The sequence below is a fragment of the Sceloporus undulatus genome, chromosome 8 (assembly GCF_019175285.1).
Source record: "Sceloporus undulatus isolate JIND9_A2432 ecotype Alabama chromosome 8, SceUnd_v1.1, whole genome shotgun sequence".
NCBI lineage: Eukaryota > Metazoa > Chordata > Lepidosauria > Squamata > Phrynosomatidae > Sceloporus > Sceloporus undulatus.
In genome coordinates, this window is record NC_056529.1 from 9,100,178 (window position 1) to 9,121,278 (window position 21,101).

At 40.8% G+C, this 21,101-nt stretch overlaps 1 protein-coding gene across 3 annotated transcripts; it reads right to left on the reverse strand.

Moving 5' to 3' along the window:
- Positions 1–5,604: 5,604 nt before the first annotated feature.
- On the reverse strand, positions 5,605–19,349 carry NUTF2 (nuclear transport factor 2). 3 transcript variants are annotated; one of them, XM_042438197.1, is made up of 6 exons: positions 19,193–19,349; positions 15,471–15,595; positions 12,682–12,753; positions 10,870–10,968; positions 7,948–8,101; positions 6,023–6,152 (listed from the first exon to the last, which is right to left on the reverse strand). In XM_042438197.1, exons 2-5 carry the CDS (start codon positions 15,567–15,569, stop codon positions 7,991–7,993), a joined length of 381 nt encoding a protein of 126 aa, XP_042294131.1. In that variant the 5' UTR covers positions 15,570–15,595; positions 19,193–19,349; the 3' UTR covers positions 6,023–6,152; positions 7,948–7,990. The 3 variants fall into 3 exon arrangements, with proteins under 3 accessions (XP_042294128.1, XP_042294132.1, XP_042294131.1); XM_042438194.1 differs by lacking the exon at positions 7,948–8,101 and having other exon boundaries at positions 5,605–6,152; positions 19,193–19,348; XM_042438198.1 differs by lacking the exons at positions 7,948–8,101; positions 19,193–19,349 and adding an exon at positions 13,595–13,715 and having other exon boundaries at positions 5,605–6,152.
- Between the last annotated feature and the right edge of the window lie 1,752 nt (positions 19,350–21,101).

Sequence of the window (21,101 nt, forward strand, 5' to 3'; positions counted from 1 at the left end):
GGTCCGTCCCTCCCGCTCCCTCCGCCCAGGAACACGGGTCCCTCCTCACTAGGGTTCCGCCCAGCAGAGGGCGCTGTTTCGCTCAAGAGACTGCCTCAGAACCAAAGGGTTCAAGCAGTGGCCCCCAATAAACTCTGTTCCCCAAAAGCATCTGAGGAAGGAGACTCTCAGTGAGCCTCAAAAGGACCACAAGACCTCTCCTTATTATCATCATCATCATCATCATCATCATCATCATTATTATTATTATTATTATTATATCCAAATGCATCTGAGGAAGTAGACTGAGGTCTAGGAAAGGTCATAGCTGCCAACTTCTTTCTCTCAGTGAGCCTCAAAGGGGCCACATGATCTCTCCACATTATTATTATTATTATTATTATTATTCTTCAATATCCAAATGTAGGCTTTACAAAAGCTCATGGCTACCAATTCCTTTCCTTCAGTGAATCTCAAAGCTTCTACAACAGCTCTCTCTATTATTATTATTATTATTGCTAAATGCATCTGAGGGAGCAGACTGAAGTCTACAAAAGCTCCTGCTGCCAACTTATTATTATTATTATTATTATTATTATTATTATTAACCTTTATTTAGAAAGCACTGTAAATTTACTTCTTTCTTTCAGTGAGCCTCAAAGGGGCTACAAGATCTCTACATTATTATTATTATTATTATTTACTATTATTGTTATATTAAGTGGGCGTAAGTCTACAAAATGTGACACCCCTTCAAGTATTTAAACAGGGCTCTCATATCGCATCTTAACCTTCTCTTCTCCAGGCTAAACATCCCCAGCCTCCTAAGTCTTTCCTCATAGGGCTTCATGGATTCCAGACCCTTCACTATTTTAGTCCCCCTCCTTTGGACACATGGCTTCAGTTTCTCAACATCCTTTATAAACTGTGGTGCCCAGAACTGGACACAGTATTCCAGGTGGGGCCTGATCATAATAATAATATTAGTTTATTTGTATCCCGCTTTTCCAAAACATGATCAAAGCGGCGAACAACAGCATATAAAAACATTCCAATGAAATTAGTTAAAAAACAATATTAAAAACAATACAACACTAACAGCAAAGGGCCAGAGAAAAGGGGGAAGTCAATATATACAATCCAGGGTCGTCAATGAAAAGAGGTAAGGGAAAGAATGATTTTTCATGGTGGGAAGGCTTGGGAAAAGAAATATGTCTTCATGTTCTTTTTAAAAAGCAGAATGGAGTGGCACTATTACTTCCCTTGATCTAGAGTCTAGACACTATACTTCTTTTGATGCAGCCTAGAACTGTATTAGCCTTTTTATCTGCTGCATCGCACTGTTGACTCATGTTCAACTTGTGGTCCACTAAGACTCCTAGATCCCTTTCACACATATAAGTCTCCTTTAGCCAGGTATCACCCATCCTATAGCTATGCATTTCATTTTTTCCTTCCTAAGTGCATTGCTTTACATTTCTCCCTGTTGAAATTCATTTTGTTAGTTTTGGTCCAGCTTTTGAATCTTGATCCTGTCCTCTGGGGTATTAGCTACTCCTAATTTGGTGTCATCTGCAAATTTGATAAGTATGCCCCCAATTCTGTCCTCCAAGTAAGTCATTGATGAAGATGTTGAATAGCACTGGGCCCAGGACAGAGCCCTGGGGGACCCCACTGGTCACTTATCTTCAGGATGAAAAGGAGCCACTGCTGAGCAGCCTTTGAGTTTGGCAGGTCAACTATTGACAAACCCACCTAAGAGTTGCATTGTCTATCCTGCATTTTACTTGTTTGCCAGAATATTGTGGGGGGCCTTAGCAAAGGCTATACTGAAATCAAGATATGCCACATCCACATCCCTTCTTTCCTGGTATTGATGTCAGAGTACAGTAACTGGGAGGTAATTTTTTGGGGTCTCCTCTCCTTTTTTTAAAGATGGGGCAATATTTATCTTACTCCAGTTCACTGGGACATCTCCTATTCTACAGGAATTCTCAAAGACTATTGATAGTGGGTCCAAGAATTGCATAGCACCGAGCATTTGTTCAGGTTTGCCTTTGCCTTCCCTTGAGGCTGAGGCCGTGTGACTTAGCTAAGGTCATCCAGGTTGCACCCACACTGCAGAAATAATCCAGTTTGACACTATCATTAAGAGCCCTGGTGGCGCAGTGGTTAAATGCCTGTACCGCAGCCACTCACTCAAAACCACAAGATTGCGAGTTCAAGACCAGGAAAAGGGTTCAAGCTTGACTCAGGCTTGCATTCTTCCAAGGTCGCTAAAATGAGTACCCAGATTGTTGGGGGCAAATTAGCTTACAACTGTAAACCGCTTAGACACTGCTTAGGCGGTATGAAGCAGTATATAAATGAAGCTTGTTTTGTTTTATCATGGCTCAATGCTATGGAATTCTGGGAATGGTGGCTTGTTGTTGCACCAGAGCTCTCTGACAGAGAAGGCTAAGTGTTTCACAAAACTAAAATGTCCAGAATTCCACAGCAGTTAAAGTGGTGTCAAATGGGATAATTTATGCAGTGCAGATGCAGCCCCAGTGGGTTTCCATGGCTGAAGCAGGAATTTAAGCCAGGTCTCCAGAGTCAAACCACTACACCAGCTTTCAAAAGGATATGATGAGAGGGGAAACCCTTTACCGATTTGTATGTTTACGTACATCAATGGCAAAACAGAAAAAAATATTTCTATAGTTCACTTGTCTTTCAAAAGTCACTAAGATGTGAAGTTAATTTGAATTAACACTTTTATCCAGGTGGACTAGTTGTTCTAGAGTACCAGCCTCTCTCCAAGATATAACAGGAAAGTACTCTTAAGGTGCGAAGAGGAAAAGGACCACTCCTGTAAACAAATAATATTGGTAGTATGATGGTTTAAAAGTTTTCTTATCTCTTTTATCACTACAGCCATAAGAATGTGGCTCTAGAGACTAAATATTCCTTATACAAAGATTCAAATAGGGACAAATGAGTATGGTTGCCTATTCCTATCTATTGTTTTTTGAAGGACAATCCCAACCTTACCTTAGTTTTCATTATTACCTAGGTTCTTAAGTGCTAATAACACTTAAGCATCACTATTAGTTAAAGAGTCTTTATTTATACATTTGCTACAGGTACAATCTTAACAAACCAAAATTATACAGGAATAGATAGGTAGTCTAACTCCACATAACCTCAGCTTATTTATTGGCAAAGCCAGTTTTCTTCTACAACCCAAACTCTACAATACTGTATTATAGTAAAAGGTTTATATTCTATTCCATGTACAAATACCTGCAATTATGGAGTATGTTAGGTGATGTATTTACCTGAATGTAATATTTTCAGTTTATGGCTGCCACACTGAATAGTCCATGAATGGTTCATAAACGATGTTTTTGATGCATTTTTGTATAGTCAAAAGGGGGAAAGCAATAGAGGATATACAAACGGTTCATATGAGTCTAAGACGTATACAACTTGTGACTCATCAAGCCTAATACAGTCCTACAAGGAGTAAAAGCAGCCCTGAATTACAAAAACTGGCATTTTATGGCAAGTCAATATATGGGTGGTAGACTACCGGTATTTCACACAAGCTGGGACACAAACTGCACAAACTTTATATGACCCAACACTTATCCTCTCCCTGCAAAACATACAGTTTACAAGGCAATGGTTTCTATTAAGCAGAGCAGGCTGCATTAACTTGTCTCTTCTTCAGACTTGGATGGATGAATATAACTTGTTCTTTCTTGATGCTCTGAACTGTCTCTTCATTTACAGTCCTTCATATTTCCTTTAGTGGGAAAATTATTCTTAAGACAGTGGTACATGCTAATATTAGGAGGCTGAAGACCACATGAACCATAGGATATGGGAGAGTCAGTCCCCTCTGACAGAGACAAAAAGCATTCACCTGATACGCTTAATCAAAGAGTAAAGTGTGATCCCTGTGAAATTCACATTTAAGTAATTTTTGTAAGGCATTTTGTTTTTATATGGCTACTGAACACTGCTCTTATTAAGGCCTTGACATCATTATCATTAAGTTTAAAACATGGCCCTTGTGGTCTCTTCCAACTCTATGATTCTATAGCAATGTGATACCCCCTTTCCTCCACATTCTTACAAAGTGGGTTGGATAAGGTGAAGTCATGTGAGATTTATACTTCATATAGAGGAGACATCAGTTTCCTACTAGCGGCCTTGCAAGGAGAAAACATTTTTCGTATTGTCACCTGCTTTGAAGGCCAAATGCTGTAATCCTTAGCAAACGTGGAAATAAATCCAGCATTGGAACTATCTGAAATGAAACCTGTACACATACGTTAAGACACAGATACCAACCTAAGTCTCACTGCCCAAGCTAATTACATTTCTATAACTGGCCAAGTCCTTGCAATAAAGCAGCAACACTGCTGGTAAGCAGGGTTAGTGGTCTGAGCTACAGTTGTTCAGAAATGCTGGCCTTCTGGGAAAAGCAGCAATCACCTGGATCTTTTCTAAGTAAGGAAACAAGACTATGAAAATATAAGGAGCTAGAAGAATCAGTGCAAAGAATCTACATGACACACTCAAGCTAAAAGTGAATTCTTGGAAACTGGGTTATTTGGGGGCTTTAGAAATTTAGTTCATTTGGATAAACTTCAAAATGTTGTTGTTGGTTTGTATCTGTGCAGGTCCAGACAACAGCTGCCCTTAAGCAGGTGCAGCAACATCAATTCACACATCAAATAAATTCCTTTCTACAGTTGAGAACGAAAACATCCGAGAACTGTACATTTGTTCTGGCTACCATCAGCAATTGGAATTGAAGAATATACCTGTTCAAGTCCCCAGTGTATGCTTGAAACTGCCTTGTTAAGTGTAGAAAATATTTGAATGACATAAGGCTTGTGAATACAAGATTGCTCAGCTCACATTAATAAACAGTTGAATAAGTAACCTACCAGGATCTAGCCATCTTGAACTAAAAAAGTCTCTATTCCAAGCTTTCCACAGCAGGAATACATACTGTATTCAGCAGATAGTAAATGTTGAAACTATTTAACTAATCAAGATGCTGCTACTGGTGCATGCAGCTGCTGCATAACTGCAACAAAAATTCCATCTGGATATTCAGGAGGTTACACTCAGTAAGACACAGAACATAAAAAATGTAGTTAACAATGTCTTGAGGGGCAACACCTTACTTTGAAAACAGGTTCCCTTGAAGGGCAAAACTCTGTAAACAATTCAAAACCCAGTTCTTGAACCAAAAGCCAATATACTAATCTGGAAAGGTCAGTGCAGAGAAAACAAGTCTGTCCGCAGTACATGTGTTCATTCTATTTTTGTATTAAAAACAGAATAAAATATTAATGGTTCGGTATAATGATCTGATCTGCACATAAATAATTAATATAAATCCAGGTTATGATTTTTGGGGGGGGGGGGGGGCAATGTCTCGTTCAGTATTTGGAAAATCCATCAATTAATACATTTAAGCCTTTCAACAACTGCCAAAATAGTAGTACAAAACAGCTATGGACACTTTTCACAACTTCAAATTTATGTCCACCCATGTGTTCCAAATTCAGACATATAGTTGGAGATGCAAGACTCTACTTACAGATTGAACAATTCCAACAATTTAAAGTGTTAGGAAAATTGCATGGTTTTATTGTATAATGTGTAGCACTGAAACATCTGAACAAAAAAAAAATATCAATATCTGAGTTGGATTCAGGCTGCTGCTCTTTCCTTTCCTTTTGTTTCTTTGGGTTATTAGAAAACTTGTCAGTACAGAAACACAATCTTTTGTGTTATGGATTCTTCCCAAGGCATGCTGGTAAAACACACATTTCCCTTGTCAAATGCAGCTAAGTCTAACTTCCAAACATCATGCACAAGGAACTCTTCTAGTGATACAACAAAAACTCTTCGGAAGGGCATATCACAGGTCTTGCTGGCTTGCCGCAGTGTTGCAAGTTTGTGTATGATATTTGGAATGTTCCATGAGTGTGATTAATATCTGTAAAGAGGAGAGGAGAAAAGAAAACGACAGATGCCTCAGGGATGCGGTCTCAACCAAAGTTGTGCAATGCTAGCCTGAACATGTCATTGGTGCAAACCCAAGCATCATTGATGTTCTTTAATAGAAATATCTGGTGGAATCCCATAATAGGATCTTCATCAGCCTGTGAAAACAGAATAAATACACGTTTTAGAAGCTCTGCACTGCAGCAAACAATACAAAACAAACATGTACATGTACACTCACACGGCTTCAATACAGCTGAGAATTCATCCCTGGGCTACTTAACAATTAAGATTGGGACATGCATTGTTCAGTCTGAATGGTGCAGATTTATTATGTCATGGACAATAATCAAACTACTAGGAAACTGAGAGGTGGTTCACTCTCATAGCATCAATTATGACTGCACTACAGAAATCATCTATCCTTCTGGAAGTGTTAAACTTGTTTTCTTTTGGGAATTTAAACCCATGCTTTAGAACAGAGTTTCTCAGCCCTATGGTTGTGCAAGAGATTGCAACACATTCCACAAGAGACTGTGATTGAAGAAAAATGAACATTTCCTATTCAAGCAGGTTTGCTTACACAAAAAGCATAAGGTTTTAGGAAGTCCAAGAGGATATGTTACAAGAGATAGAAGATGATGCCATCAAGTCGCCACATGTAATGAAATGGGGTTTCTAACAAGGCCACCATAAAATGGAAAGGTTACCCTGTTTTCAAGAATACACAGGGCACATGAAACCACTTCTGGGTCCCATAGTTTCTGCATAACAACAAAGAGCTGATAACAAGTCAATACATCTGTTACTAGGATACTAAGTTGCAAATTTACTTTGGAAAGGCTATGGGGGAATCTTTAGCTATGACCTATGTTTCATATGGCACTTGACTGTCATGCTGTACCAAGTTAACTGTGGGTTGCCTCCTGTGCTGAAATGGAAACTTCTGTCTTGCATCTGCAAAATCTCACTAATGTAAATATAAAACTAGATCTGGATTCCATGACAATTCTTAGTTGTTGCATGCTCATCCATGGTCTGCCCCTGCTCTGCTCCACAGTACAGATGCACTGCTTCCTCTAAGATCGAAATGAGAGGTAATGCTTTACAAATGCATCTTGATAGGGCTGTGGGGGGGGGGGGGATATAAATAAAACTGCTTCCTTTCACAAGCAAGCATTTCACACCGTGATAACATTTGGCTCTTGCCTTACAGATTAAAAACTAAATCAGGAGGGGGGGAAATTAAAAACTAAATCAGATGAATGTAGCATATGCATATAACCATGCTGCATGTTCCAAGAACATTTTTAGAGTTGCAATTTGAAAACACTTGGCCAAATCCTTCTTTAAAACCCAACTTTTTGTGAAGCCTTTGGCTTAATCCTTTAATCCACATCTTCAACTGAAACAAAGCCTGTATATTTGCAGCTCTGCCACTTGTGCTTGTCTTTCATTTGCCTGGGCATTTCTCTTTCCCATCTCCCAAGCAGAATTGTGATTTTAGCTGCAAGCTTCTCGGAGCAGAGACCTGATTTTTGTAGTATTAAAGCAGATGGTGCTTTACACAGTAACCTGCCCTTGGTTGTGGGTGTTACCTTGCTCTGGGAGAAAAACTACACAAATACACCTACAGGCTTTAACTTAGCTAAGACAGACAGTATCAGACAGGAGGCAAGCACTCATCGCATGCCACACATAAGTCCAGGTTTGTAAGGTCTGGGATATGTTAAGCAAATAACTGGTTAGCATAAAAATACAGTTGTGCTTAAATTAATTTTGCAGCATCGGCTTGCTAATAGACACCAACTCCCTGCTCAGTTTGGAAGCCACAATTCTGAGACAAGCAGAGTTCTCATTCTGCAGTCCTGTTTTGATAACACACAAGCAATGGCCATGCTTTTCAGCTTTCAAGGTCAGCTAGGACACAGGGGCAAGCAGAATGCTTCTTACTCAGTGAGGACTGCGAAGTTCAGAGGTAGGAGGAAGCCAGAAGCTAAACATTGTGGAGTGCTAGCCTGAAGACTTCATTGGTGCACACCCAGGCACCTTGTAAGTTTTTCAACAAAAAGGTCTGATGGAAACCTAGAACTTGGTCATCATCTGCCTGAGCAGAAGAGGAAAGAAACCATTAAAGGGACAGGATCTGAAAATACAGAATGCCTGTGTCACTTGAGAAGCTGTTGTGAGTGAATTTACTGTGCTTACACAGAATGTTCCAAGTCTGGGTCTGCTAACAAACACAGATACCTGAACTGTTGATGCATACATATATATACAGCAAACAATATAATAAGTAGTAAGAAAAAACAAGAAAATTAGTTTGTTCAGTTCATTATTATCCCATATGCTACAAGGTCACAGCTACAAGGCCCACCTTTTTTTTACTTTAACTCTTTTGCTGGAGGTTTTACTATAGCAGGTAATTTTTGTTATTTCAAACCAGTACTTAGTAAATCTTGCAAAAAATAAATTAATTAACAATCCTTTTGTCAGCTAATAATTAAACCTTGCAAAAATTAATTGTTTCCATCCACGAAACTCTGAACATGTGACGTTCTATTACACAGGGTCAAACTGTTGTTCCTTCCTTCCCAATGCTGTCTACTTCATTTGGCAGACACTCTCCAAAATCTTTCATAGCTCCTCACATATAGGAATCTTTAAAACATAAAATGCCATTGAGGGAAACTGGGTCCTTTAACATATAAAGCAGATACTCTATCATGGAGCTATCAGCCTTTATGACTGAAGTTAAAAAAGGAAATTAAAAAAAAAACAACCTGAAATGTGAGTAAAGTCTATTAGAAAAGTTTTGCTGATCTGTGAAATACTGTATAGTGTGACAACACACTAGACAGCACTCTGTTCTACTATATCGAGATTACTCTGGTTTCCCATTCTGAGTGGCTATCCATGCACCTTCTAAGTGATTTGATCTGCAGGACCAGATAGGTTTAGTAATGCATTAATAAGCCATGCATAATGAAGCTGTCAGTGTGATATTGTACTATAAGCCATTCTCAACTGGAATATTCAAAAGGTATAGGAAGAGCCAATGCCTTCTGCTTTCTCATCCTACCTATGTCTGCCTGGAAAAATGCATAAAATAGATTTCTAACAAGATGCAGAAGCAAATCTTTCCTTCTGCATTATATTTGGAAGAACTCTAAGAAACATAACTTCTTTAACTTCCATCCAGCTCCTGTACATAAGCTCTGCATATCCTTCTGCAGGATTCTGTAAAAAGTGGGCACTAGACAGTAGAGATTCTAAAATTATCAAGATGAAACAAGACCACTTGTGTGAAAGAACAACATAGATTGTATTGACTATACACCAATAACGAATGTAAATTACAAATAATAAATACAAAAGCAAACCTATATACATCCCTTAGCTGGTGGATAAGAATTTTCACAAATGTGATCCTGTCAGTTATCAAAACGTACAGTGTCACTGCTCTGTGTGCCTCCCAACTAAAGCACATGTTCCTGGTTTTTCCCGAAACCCAGAAGCAGCCATGAGAAATGAAGATTGGAAAGCAAATTACTCTCCCTAGAATAAGAGGTCTTGGTTTCTCCAGATGATGAAGAGGAGGTAGCAGTTTTCCACAGGACAGCCAGAGCTGTCACTACCAGAGTGATGAGGTTAGCAGTGAGCAGAATGAGGGAGCTGTGAGGTTGTTCATAGGCAGAGCCGTGCTTACTCAGCACCAATGAATCTATGCAACAGACCTACTTTGTCAGCTAAAAATGCCTACATCGTAGAACCACACAAGGCTCTGTGTACTAAGGATGCTGTGTATCCTAACTCCTCTCAATTCTTCCTGTACCAATTACAATACATATTACTACTCTATACAGCTAAATGTGGTGTCCCCTAAAAACTAATTCTGGTGCATTCTGTATTACTGCTTTTTATAATAATCTGAACATTCAAATCTTCAAAATTCACTGCAGTATTGCATTCCTAAGAACTTCTGAAGAGGCAGACATGTTAGTCTACTGCAACAAAATCAGTCTTATAATACCTTGAAGACTGACTTATCAGCATAAATTTTCTGGACCCCAATAAATTTATCTTGGAGGTGTTAACCAGGCTCTCTGTTGCTTACACTTTTCTCCATAGTTCATTCCTTGAAACAGGATGACATGGTGAGAGGATGTGATTCAGCCACTACACACCCTTCCAAACCAAAGCTGCCAATGACTGTTGTCTACAGTCTGTGAAATGGGCACATAATTTATCACATGACATATTCTTACCAAAGACCTTAAAATATAAATTCAAAGGTTTCTGATTAAAATCTACTGTCCGATAGGGCAACAGCTGAATATAAAAGCACTGGCCTGACTTAGTTGCAGTACCTATTTAACAACTACAACTGAGTCATGAGGGCCTTTGCATCCAAAAGTGTACTCCAACTTTATTTTAACTTTTTCTGAGTCACACTATAGGGAAAGGGAATGGCAAGCCATTCAACTTCCATGATCTAATAAAGAGTAGACTTTCTCATTTATGGTACTGGAGTTAGATATTTGACTATAGATTGATCAAAGGTTTAAAGTGAAAACAATGGCTTGCCTCTTTCGGAACACTCTGAAGCATTTTGGCAGGAGCTCAGTCCACTACAGGCTACCCTATAAGTGTTTCCCTTTCATTTGAACCAGGACATTGTACTACCTGCCCTGTTTCTCTTTTGGTACTCATTTTTTCTCTATGTAGATTGAACAATCCATGGAATAGTGAAAGGGACAGATGCAAGCCCATTGCCTATCTGTGGCATCCAAGCTATCATTTATACCTGAACTGGGCTACAACAGAATTCTAAAATGCAATTTCAAAGGGTCTAAAGATGAGAACAGCACATACCTTAAGCTGCCCGACTACCATACTGAGTATACAGCTGTCAGGTGTGGGTTGATGGTCTTGCGCTGTGATACTGTGCTGTATTTTTTGAAAGGGGAGGCTCTGAAATAGAAACAAGAAATTCTATTACTCACTCTCTTACAATTTTTCTTCTGCATCTGAAAAAATTATTTACCTGATTCAATAAGTTTAAGAAAAGGAGATGTGGTATTCAATGATGCAAATGTATGCTTTGATTAAAATCTCAGGATTAAGATTTCAAATTATGAGAAACAGTTCTATAAAATAAAAATGAATATCCTGCTTACACTAGAGCACAAATAAGATTAGAATACCACCTCCGCTTCTTTTGGATATATGGTTACAAAACACAAGTGGCTACAATGCTATACCATGCTTAATTGCTCTTAAAACCACAAAAAAATCAAACATTTAATGGCATTTAACTTATACCTGGTTGATAGTCTGCCATTTCTCAGATGCAGAAATACTGTACATTCAGAAAGTATATTGTGATGAATACAGAAAATTCAAGCCCCTAAAAGGCATTAAATTCAACTGCTAAATCATTTTTTGTGGGATGCATAATCTATGGCCTTCCAGAGTGTGGGGCTGGGAGTGTGGGGACATCGTGGGTGGAGTGTGCGTAGAGGGAGGGCCCGACCAGGTATCACCCACATCCTGAAGGTACCACTACTGCACCTGCACCCCATGATGCCACTGCATGCTGCCGCTTTTTGGCATGCAACTGGACTTCCTCTCAGCCTTGCAACTGCAGGGGTATGGCATTTTACTAGCATATTGTATTACTTACATGAGATGCTAAATTTGTGAATGAAACTTTGTAGACAAAAAAAGTATTGAAACCACAATGGAGGACATGACAACTGTACCATATAGAGAATATGCAATGCAGATGTAAAGCTAGAATGTGGCTTGCCCAGAGAAGAACAGTCGCATACCTCTAACTGTAGTTCTTAAAGTGGTCGTCTATAAACTCACACAACTGGTTTATCTTGTACCTGTGCAGAACCTTTTGGAACATTCTACAGCATTTTGAACTATTTTGGCAGTAGCCGTACCCACCTCCAACTACCCTATATAAGGGGTTTCCTACTGAAACTCACCAGGTCCAATTGACACTGATGCAGCCATCCATGTGAACCAGCAAGACACAATGAGGGGAGGATGGGTGGGGCTGTGTGAGTACAGAGATAACCACTTGAAGAACTACAGTTACAGGTATGCAACCTGTCCTCCTTCATGGTCTCTCTGACTCGCACAACTGGGAGACTAGTAAGCTTAGGTAGCAGGAGGCAGGAGTGTCAGTGTAAACAAGCAAACTTTACTGAAATGAACAGCCAACAAACATAAGCACAGCAACCAAAGTCCTCAAAACTTGGTAGGAAAGCACAGGAGGCAGCAATCACCCTTGTGAAATGAGCCTGAACCTGAGCTAGTTCTCTATGCATAGTCAACATCACCCACTTGGAGAAGCATTGCTAAGAGATAGGCAATCTCTTCTTGATGCAAGTAGCAAAACAATAGTCTGAGAGAGGTACAAAAGGCTGGTTCTCTCCACATAGAAGGCCAATGCCCTCCGCTCTTTGAGGAGGTGTCACCGACTATCACAGTCCAAAGTAGGGTTTTGAAACAGAGCAGGCAGTACAATGTCCTGGTTCAAATGAAAAGAAGACACCTATAGGGTAGCCGGTGGTGGGCAGGGCTACTGCCAAAATGCTTTAGAATATTCTGAAAGAAGCACTGGACTGAATAAAAATGTATCAGACATTCAAAGCTAGTGCGAATACTTACTGAGAGTTTTTCAACAATAGCTGCTTTGCCCTGAAATTGTTGTCCTTCCCACGTAAGGCATGAGGCATCTATCTGAAAATAATAACAACCAGAAAAGACAGTCACAGTCCAATTGGAAGATTTCATTTTGTGCAAATTATTCTTAAACTCTTATTAAAATTTAATGGTTTTACTCAAACCATTCCTGAACAGCAGCCATAGGGTAAGAACAATGAGTCAGCTAACACAGATAACCGAAAAAAGTTGGCCAGCTGGATTCCGATAAATGTCCCTCAAGAAACATCCCAGCTACTCAGCTTGGGTGCTTGTTACTCCTGCCCCATGCTGTAAGATCACTGTCTCCAACTTTTGCTGCCCAGGCCTTTTTTGTACACTGTGACCTGACCTCTCTTGCAGCCAAGAGGCTCCTGAGCAAAATTATTATATATTTATTTCCCTTGTGGTGCAGGAATAGGTTTTCTTTCCAATAACTGCACTGAATTCAATGGGCGTCCATAAGATGCAGAAGAGGCAGTTGTTGGAGCCATTCCTAGTGTTTTAACAACACAGAATTATGTAAACCAGTGGCTCCCAAACTGTGTCCTTTAAAAGATTTTGGATTTCAGCTCCCAGAAGCCTCAGCCATGTTGGCCAATAGTCTGGGATTCTGGGAGCTGAAGACTAAAATCCCTTAAAGAGCACAGTTTGGGGACCACTGATGTAAACTGTCATTCTACACTCACAGAGGAAAGAAACATAATTTTTTTATAAGCAGCTGCATTTCGCTCTTTTGTCCAGGAGAATTTTGATCTTTCTTTTAACTGCAGTTGCCACCATCTGCTATTTTTCAACAGAACTTCCAAAAGTGCAAAACTACCTGCTAACATAGCACTAGATTTTCTGCTGAGAGTGGAATGTGATAAAAAGCACCTACCATTCTGAACTTACATAGCTGCTCTGGATATACACATTTTGGGAAGTCTTTCATCCTTAGACATATTGTCCAATAAGGGCAACAATCTTCCATGCATTTCAGTCATGCTGGAAGTCAAATTCTAAAACAAAGAGTGCCATTTTTAATTCCCTCCATACACCATCATTCTGGTAAAGGCAGATTTCCTCCACTCTATTCCCTGGCTTTCTTTACTTCCAGACAATGAAACATGCCTTTCAGTTTATTTTATATACAATGGTATGTCTATTGTATTTATGTCTTTAGGTCAAATGCATTCTTCTCTTCCAACCAAGTTTATAGTTCTTCACAATGACATCTGAATACTGATAGGCTCAGGCTCAAGCAATCTCTAAAGGCACTTCATTTTTAAAAAACAACTTTCAGAAGGCATCCAGGCAATTGTAATTTGAAAAGCAGAACCTACCAAATTCTCTCTTTCCTTTCCATCCAATTCCAAGGACGCTGCTTCTGCACTAAAGCAGTGTTTGCTGTCAGTAATAGACTGGATGAGAGCAAATAAAATGAAACTTAATTCAAGCAACAGGGATTCAGCCTGTGCTGGATGGGGTTACGCTCCCCCTGAAATGTCAGGTTTTCAGCCTGGGTGTAGTCTTGGACTCAGATCTAAGCCTGGATGCTCAAGTTTCAGCTGTGGCCAGGAGTGCATTGGCACAGTTAAAATTAGTGTGCCAGGTGAGCCTGTTCTTTGAGAAGTTAGGTCTGGCTACAGTGATACATGTCTTCATTACATCCCATCTGGACTACAGTGGGCTCTTGATATCTGCTGGGTTTAGTTCCAAATGCATGGATGCTCATTCTATACAATGGATAGTAAAATGGTGTCTCTTACTCCCCTGTTGAAATAGCTTCACTGGCTACCAGTCCATTTCCAGGCAGATTTCAAAGTGTTTTCTTTTAACCCTTAAAACCCTACACAGCTTGGGTCCAGAACTATCTGAAAGGCTGCATCTTCCTACATGAGCCACTTCGAGTTTAAAATCTGTATGGGAAGGTTTTCTCTGTCAAATCCCCTTTGTGGGTGCATTTGGTAAGGAAACAGGCAAAAGCCTTCTCCATGGCTGCTCCCAAGCAGTGAAAATCCCTTTCACAGAAGCTCTGCTTGGTTTGCTCCCTGCTCTCTTTAAGTCAGTAAATGAATCCCTTTTTATTCAGGCAGGTATTTGAAATCTAATTATGCAGCAGCAGTGTGTGAGAAGTGGTGTGCTATCTTTTTTATCTTTTATTGATAATTATGTGTTTTTAACTGTGGTTTGTTAATAATGTCATTATTTAATTCCTTTTTAACATTTGTAAAATAACATTTTAACTCAATCAAGTTTTAAATTACTGTAAACTATTTTGAATCTCATTTTGGGAGAAAGGCAGGGCATAAATTCAATTAATTAGCTAAACCAGGGGCACCGTTTTAGCTGAACAAAATATTTTCAAGTGTTACTCTGATCAATAAACTGATTAAACATTCCAGACTTATTTATTACTGCCTTCCTCACCCTGCTGCGCTTCTGACTGGGAAAGGCTACTGGATATCATTTATCAAGCCATTATTTCCCTGCCTCAGTTCTCCCTTTGTAAAATAAAATAAAGCTTTGCAGAGTCATTTGGCGTCTAAGACTAGATTTTAAAGCTACCTGCATCCCACCAGTACCAACTGTAAAGACCTCAGTGACATAAATGTGAATGTAACTCTGCTTCTCTAACTTATAACTGCCAGCCATTCTTCCATAGTTTATGACAGACAACCAATGATTTTAAGGAACTATATGGGGTGGTGTTGGGGAGGTAAGCAAACATTAACTAAAAATAACACAAGAATTCTGTTCCAGTAGCTACTTACGTATATTGCTCCTAACTGAGTCCTGTCTGTATCAAATAACTGGTAGTAATGCTGTACAAAGCTGGAACCAATCTGTTCCCAAATAGGCTTGTCTCCCATCCTGAATCCTTAGTTGGAGGCTGCAACTGAAAGTACAAGAGAGAGGAGTGAAATATAACAAGCCCAGAGCAACAACACAAGCACAAGAGACTGGTCTTTTCCCAGAATCTTCCATATTTTTCATATAGCTAACTTTTTCTCCCTGGGATCTAGCCATCAGCATTGCAGAGAACTTTCTCCTATTTGCATTGCTGCAGTGAAGCTAACTGCAGCTTGCTTACAGACTCCAGCACTATAACAACACTCTCTGATTAGCATTTTGGTCACCATTCAGAAATCAGAATTAAAGTTTGAAATATGAAACCGTTTTCCATTGAGTGGAAAGGTGGAGATTCCAAGCTATTCAGTCATATTAAAAGACTAGGCTCACTTGAACCTAGATTAAGCTCAAAGTCCAACAAAACTGGAATTCATCTCTTCTTCCTAGCAGCAAGTGGTTGATCATGACTCTTGAAGAGCTTCACACATACATATTTAGAAAGCAGAAAGAAGTCTCACTGCTTTCTCAGTATCTAGCAAAGTATGAGGAACCTCAATGAAATAGACAATGTAGACAATGCAGATACTGCGAGAGTAGTTGTGAATTTATATCAACAACCTCTTGTAACATCAATTTTCAGAGAAAACTAACATAAGAAGCGAAGCTAAGTGTTCTTGTGACACAGGACAGAAATCCACATTATTGCAGAATAATACAATCATAGAAAGGCTAGATAGATCTCATGGGCCTGTTACAGACTGCCAAAATAAAGCTGCTTCGAGTCTCTTTGGAGGTATGCTATTTAAATGATGGATGGGTCCTAAGAGTCCGGAGGTCGCACCAAAGCCACACTCTGTTCCTAAGGACTGGAGGGCAGCTTTGGTGCAGCTTCTGGATTCTTAGGACCCATGCATCATTTAAACAGCATGCCTCCAAAGAGACCCGAAGCAGCTTTATTTTGGCAGTCTGTAACAGGCCACAGAGAGATCAGAGTAACTCTTCTAAGAATATCCTCCTAAGAAGGCCTGTCTAATCAGCAATAAGAACAGTGTGTGTGTGTGTGTGTCTGTGTGTGCACCCCAGTTGACTTATGGTGGTCCTATTAATTTTATAAGGTTTTCTTGGGCAAGGTATACTCAGAAGTGGTTTTGCCAGTTCCTTCCTACAAAATACAGTTCAGAGCACCTGGTATTTGTTAGCAGGTCTCCCAACCAATTGCTATCCAGAGCTGACCCCTGCTTAGTAGCCGAACGACTTAGGGAGCTGGGGATGTTTAGCCTGGAGAAGAGAAGGTTAAGAGGTGATATGATAGCCCTGTTTAAATATTTGAAGGGATGTCATATTGAGGAGGGATCAAGCTTGTTTTCTGCTGCTCCAGAGACTAGGACCCGGAGCAATGGATACAAGCTGCAGGAAAAGAGATTCCACCTCAACATTAGGAGGAACTTCCTGACAGTAAGAGCTGTTTGACAGTGGAATACACTCCTTCCTCAGAGTGTAGTGGAATCTCCCTCCTTTGAGGTCTTTAAGCAGAGGCTGGATGGCCATCTGTCAGGGATGCTTTGATTTGGATCTCCTGCATGGCAGAATGGATTGGACTGGATGGCCCTTGCGGTCTCTTCCAACTCTATGATTCTATGATTCCATCCCGGCAGTAATGTCAGAGAAAATGACTAGTGGCCAATGTGGAGGCAGTTCCTAACAGTGATAAATGTTTTAGGCATAAAGGAACAAGACAGAAGGATAGAGAGCTAAGAGATGCTGATGAGGGAAAGCTCAGAGCAGACAGTTCCTCAGTCCTGGGTTTTGCGAGATCAAGTACACACAGCATGACCGGCACGTTCATTTTAATCGGAGATTAATGTAGCCATGGAAACATAGTCGGTCAGTCAGTTCAGAAAACTTTATGAACGAGGCTATTATTTGACATGATACATATAGTAAAACACCCGTTTTAAATTAGCTTTTAGAAAATCAGTATGAAATTTTTAGGTGCTACGCAATCGGATGCCTGAGGTTTTTTTTTTTCCTACCACAGCACAAATATTTCTTTCTAACTTTAATACCACATATATTTATCAAAGGAAGCCAGGACTCATCATCAAAGTTAACAGGAGAGTAAGGTTAGAGGCAAACCTTTCCAGGCAGAGCATAAAAGCAGAGCTAAGTGTGTGCATGTGTTTCCAAGTTAGCTGCCAACTTATGCCGACTCTATAAATTTCATAGGGTTTTCTTAGGCAAGGGCTACTCATAGGGATTTTGGCCATTTCCTTCCTCCGAAATATAGCCGACAGCACATTGTATTTGTTGGCAGTCACTCCTCCAAGTACTAACCAGGGCTGACCATGCTTAGCTTCAAAGATCAGACAGGATCTGGTGCCTTTTAAGGCATTTAGGCCCCAAATGCAGAGGTATAGGTAAAGGTTTCCCCTTTGATATGGTTGTCAAGTCATTAAATGTAGGGAGCAGTGCTCATCTCCATTACTATGTCAAAGACAGCTCCACAGCCTTTTTATTTCATTCACCAATCGACATTTTTTCACCATCGCCTGTTAACATTTGCCAAATACCTTGAAATCAATTTAGTAAATCAAGCTTCAAATCAAGTTTGAAATGAAGTTACGCCAACACCAAGGAAGACAAGGAGCTCTGATTTCCACGTCTCAAACACTGAGGTTGTGCCATTGAGGAGAGCTGGAATTGTGTATCTCACAGCATATAAAACACACCTTTTTCTTCCTTTCCAAACTTTTTATTGAAAGTATCTAAAAGAGTACACTAATCAACAATATGAAAAAAGACAACTGCAATGGATATGCAGTCATAAAAACATTGAACAAGGCAACATCTTTACAAATCCATCCTATAACTGATGACTATAGTAAGTAATATAAAATGTCACATCAACCCAGAATATCTTTCCGCATGAACAGAATGGGGCCACAAGGAACTTTATCATGATCCAAGCACTCAGTTAAGTCAAACCAAGTGCGTTGGAAGGATTCGGTTACTGTCACGGCTTTGAATTCTATCACAAAACTACACTTCCCAGGATTCCCTTTTATTGAGCCAGAGCAGCTGAAGCGGTCTCAAACTGGATTATGTCTGCAGTGTGTTTTGGACCCTTGGGCTCTAGGCTTTCAGAACCATCTCCTCCTTAAACATGAGCCTAACTAGTACGTATTACCAAGTACAAGGGCTAGTACTATGACCTCGGCCAAGGATTCATGCGACCAAGACCTTTGGAAGACAAATGAAAAGGCTCCTAAAAAGCCCCACATTTCCCCAAAGAGGAGCAGCCCTTCTTTTCGCGCGCTGCGAAATAGAGGAGTCAAGGAACCACGTGGGAAGGAGGAAACTCTCTTGTAACCCGCCTTGGGTCCCTTTTGTATTGGGAGAAAGGCGACATAAGAAGCATAAGAAGCACACTCTGGAGATCATCTGCTTTGGTACTACAGTATCTGGATTGTTAGGGCTCCTGGCTATGGAATTCTGGGAATGGGAGTGTGTTGTGGCCCCTTCCCAGAATTCCATAGCCAGGAGCCCTAACAATCCAAGTGGTACCAAACCGGATTATCCCCACAATGCGGACGCAGGCCTAGTCCATGACTCTCCCTCCCGCGGAAGAAAAAGCCCCACTCACCTCGCAGCCCCAACTCGGCTAATGGCGGCACCGAGCGCGGCCCAAACCCTTCACAGCGCTTGCAAGCGCCGCCCCTTCCGGCCACGCCCCCCTTCGACCGCGCGCGCCGTGCGTCATGACGCGTGCGCGCCTGCTGGGAAAGCGAGTCCCGCCCTCTTGGGAAGACAGCGAGCGGACTACAGCTCCCGGCATACATTTCTTCAAAGAGGGGAAAAAAAGCTGAGGCGGCCGCAATGCATGGTGGGATCCTGTTTTTTGGTCCCTTGCCCATCATCCCTGAGGGAAAGAAGAAGAAGGAGGAGGCGTTGGCCCTTCTTCAGGGTACCAATTCCAGCCTCAGGATGGAAAGGAGGCAAGGGCCTCCCTCCGTGGCACTAGTCTTCCCAAGCTGGCTAGAGAGGAATAGCACATACTGGGGTTCTGTGGGAACAGGCCCTTAAAGCAGTGGTCCCCAAACTGCTCTTTAAGGAGATTGTTTTTTGGGACTTCATCTCCCAGAATGCCAGGCTATAGCCCAAGATGGCTGAGGCTTCTGGGAGACGAAGTCCAAAATCTCTTAAAGGGCACAGTTTGGGGACCCCCAGTGCCCTCTTTTTGGAAGGGCCACGCAGAGGAGGCCGTCTCTGCCTATATGGTCCAAGACACACTGCAGTAATAATCTGCTTTGAGGCCGCTTTCACTGCCCAGAATTCAATGCTACAACATCCTGGGATTTGTAGTTTTGTGAGGCATTTAGCCTTCTCTGAGAGCTCTGGGGCCACAGGAAACTACATTTCCCAGGATTCCCTAGCACTGAGCCAAGGCACTTAAAGCAGCCTCAAACTGGATTATTTCTGCAGTGTGTTTCGGGCCAGTCTGATCTCCTTCAGCACATTGCTCCAGGTCCACCCTTTTTCTATGGCTGCATCTGCACCACAGAAATAATCCACTTCGACGCCGCATTAACTGCCATGGCTCAATGCTATCACATTCGGGGAACTGTAGTTTTGTGAAGCATTTAGCCTTCTCTGTCAGAGAGCTCTGGCGCCACAATAAACCACATTTCCCAGGATTCCCTAGCACTGAGCCAGGGCAGTTAATGCGGTCTCAAACTGGATTATTCCTGCAGTCTGTTTTGGACCTATAATCCTGTGCAGTTTGCAGAACAGGGAATTACAGACTGGAACCACTGAATATAAGGCAGCTAAACATTTTGACACCCTTGGAGTGGATTTGCTCATATCCAAACCCCTATTCCATTGAACAAAAAATGATAATAGGAAACTACTAAATGTTCTTCCTTTTGGTGTTTCAAAGTAGTATTTAATAGTTTTTTAATAAGTTTTTTGGGCTATGAGCCCCCCCCCAAAAAAAACCCCACAAAAAACTGGATGTCGGCCATGAAAGCCTTCAACCTCACATAGTATTTAATCTTTTCAAAGTCTTAGGAGCCTAGGAAAAGGCCATTTATCGGAACCTCTCCTCTATGTATACAGTTGGCCCTCCTTATCCACAGATTCTTTATCCACAGATTCAACCATCCATGGTTTGAAAGTATTTTTAAAAATATATAAATTCCAAAAAACAAACCTTGATTTTGGGAAGACTTTGGATTTAATGGGACTTGAGCATTCATGGATTTGGGTATCCCCGGGGGTCCTGGAACCAAATCACAGCAGATACTGAGGGCCCACTGTGTATCCTTCATACAGATAGAGAAAAGCAGTTAACAACAAAGTGAAAGGGTGGGCTATCAGAATCTCCCTTCATATATGTACATCCAGCACACACTTTCACATTGTTTTCTGGCCAAAATTTGACCAGACATTTTTGCCTTTACCTTCATATAATGTTAAGAGAGTGTGGTTCCCTCTGATGTTCAGAAGGTGTGACTTGCCCAAGGTCCCAGAGTGGGTTTCCATGGCTGAAC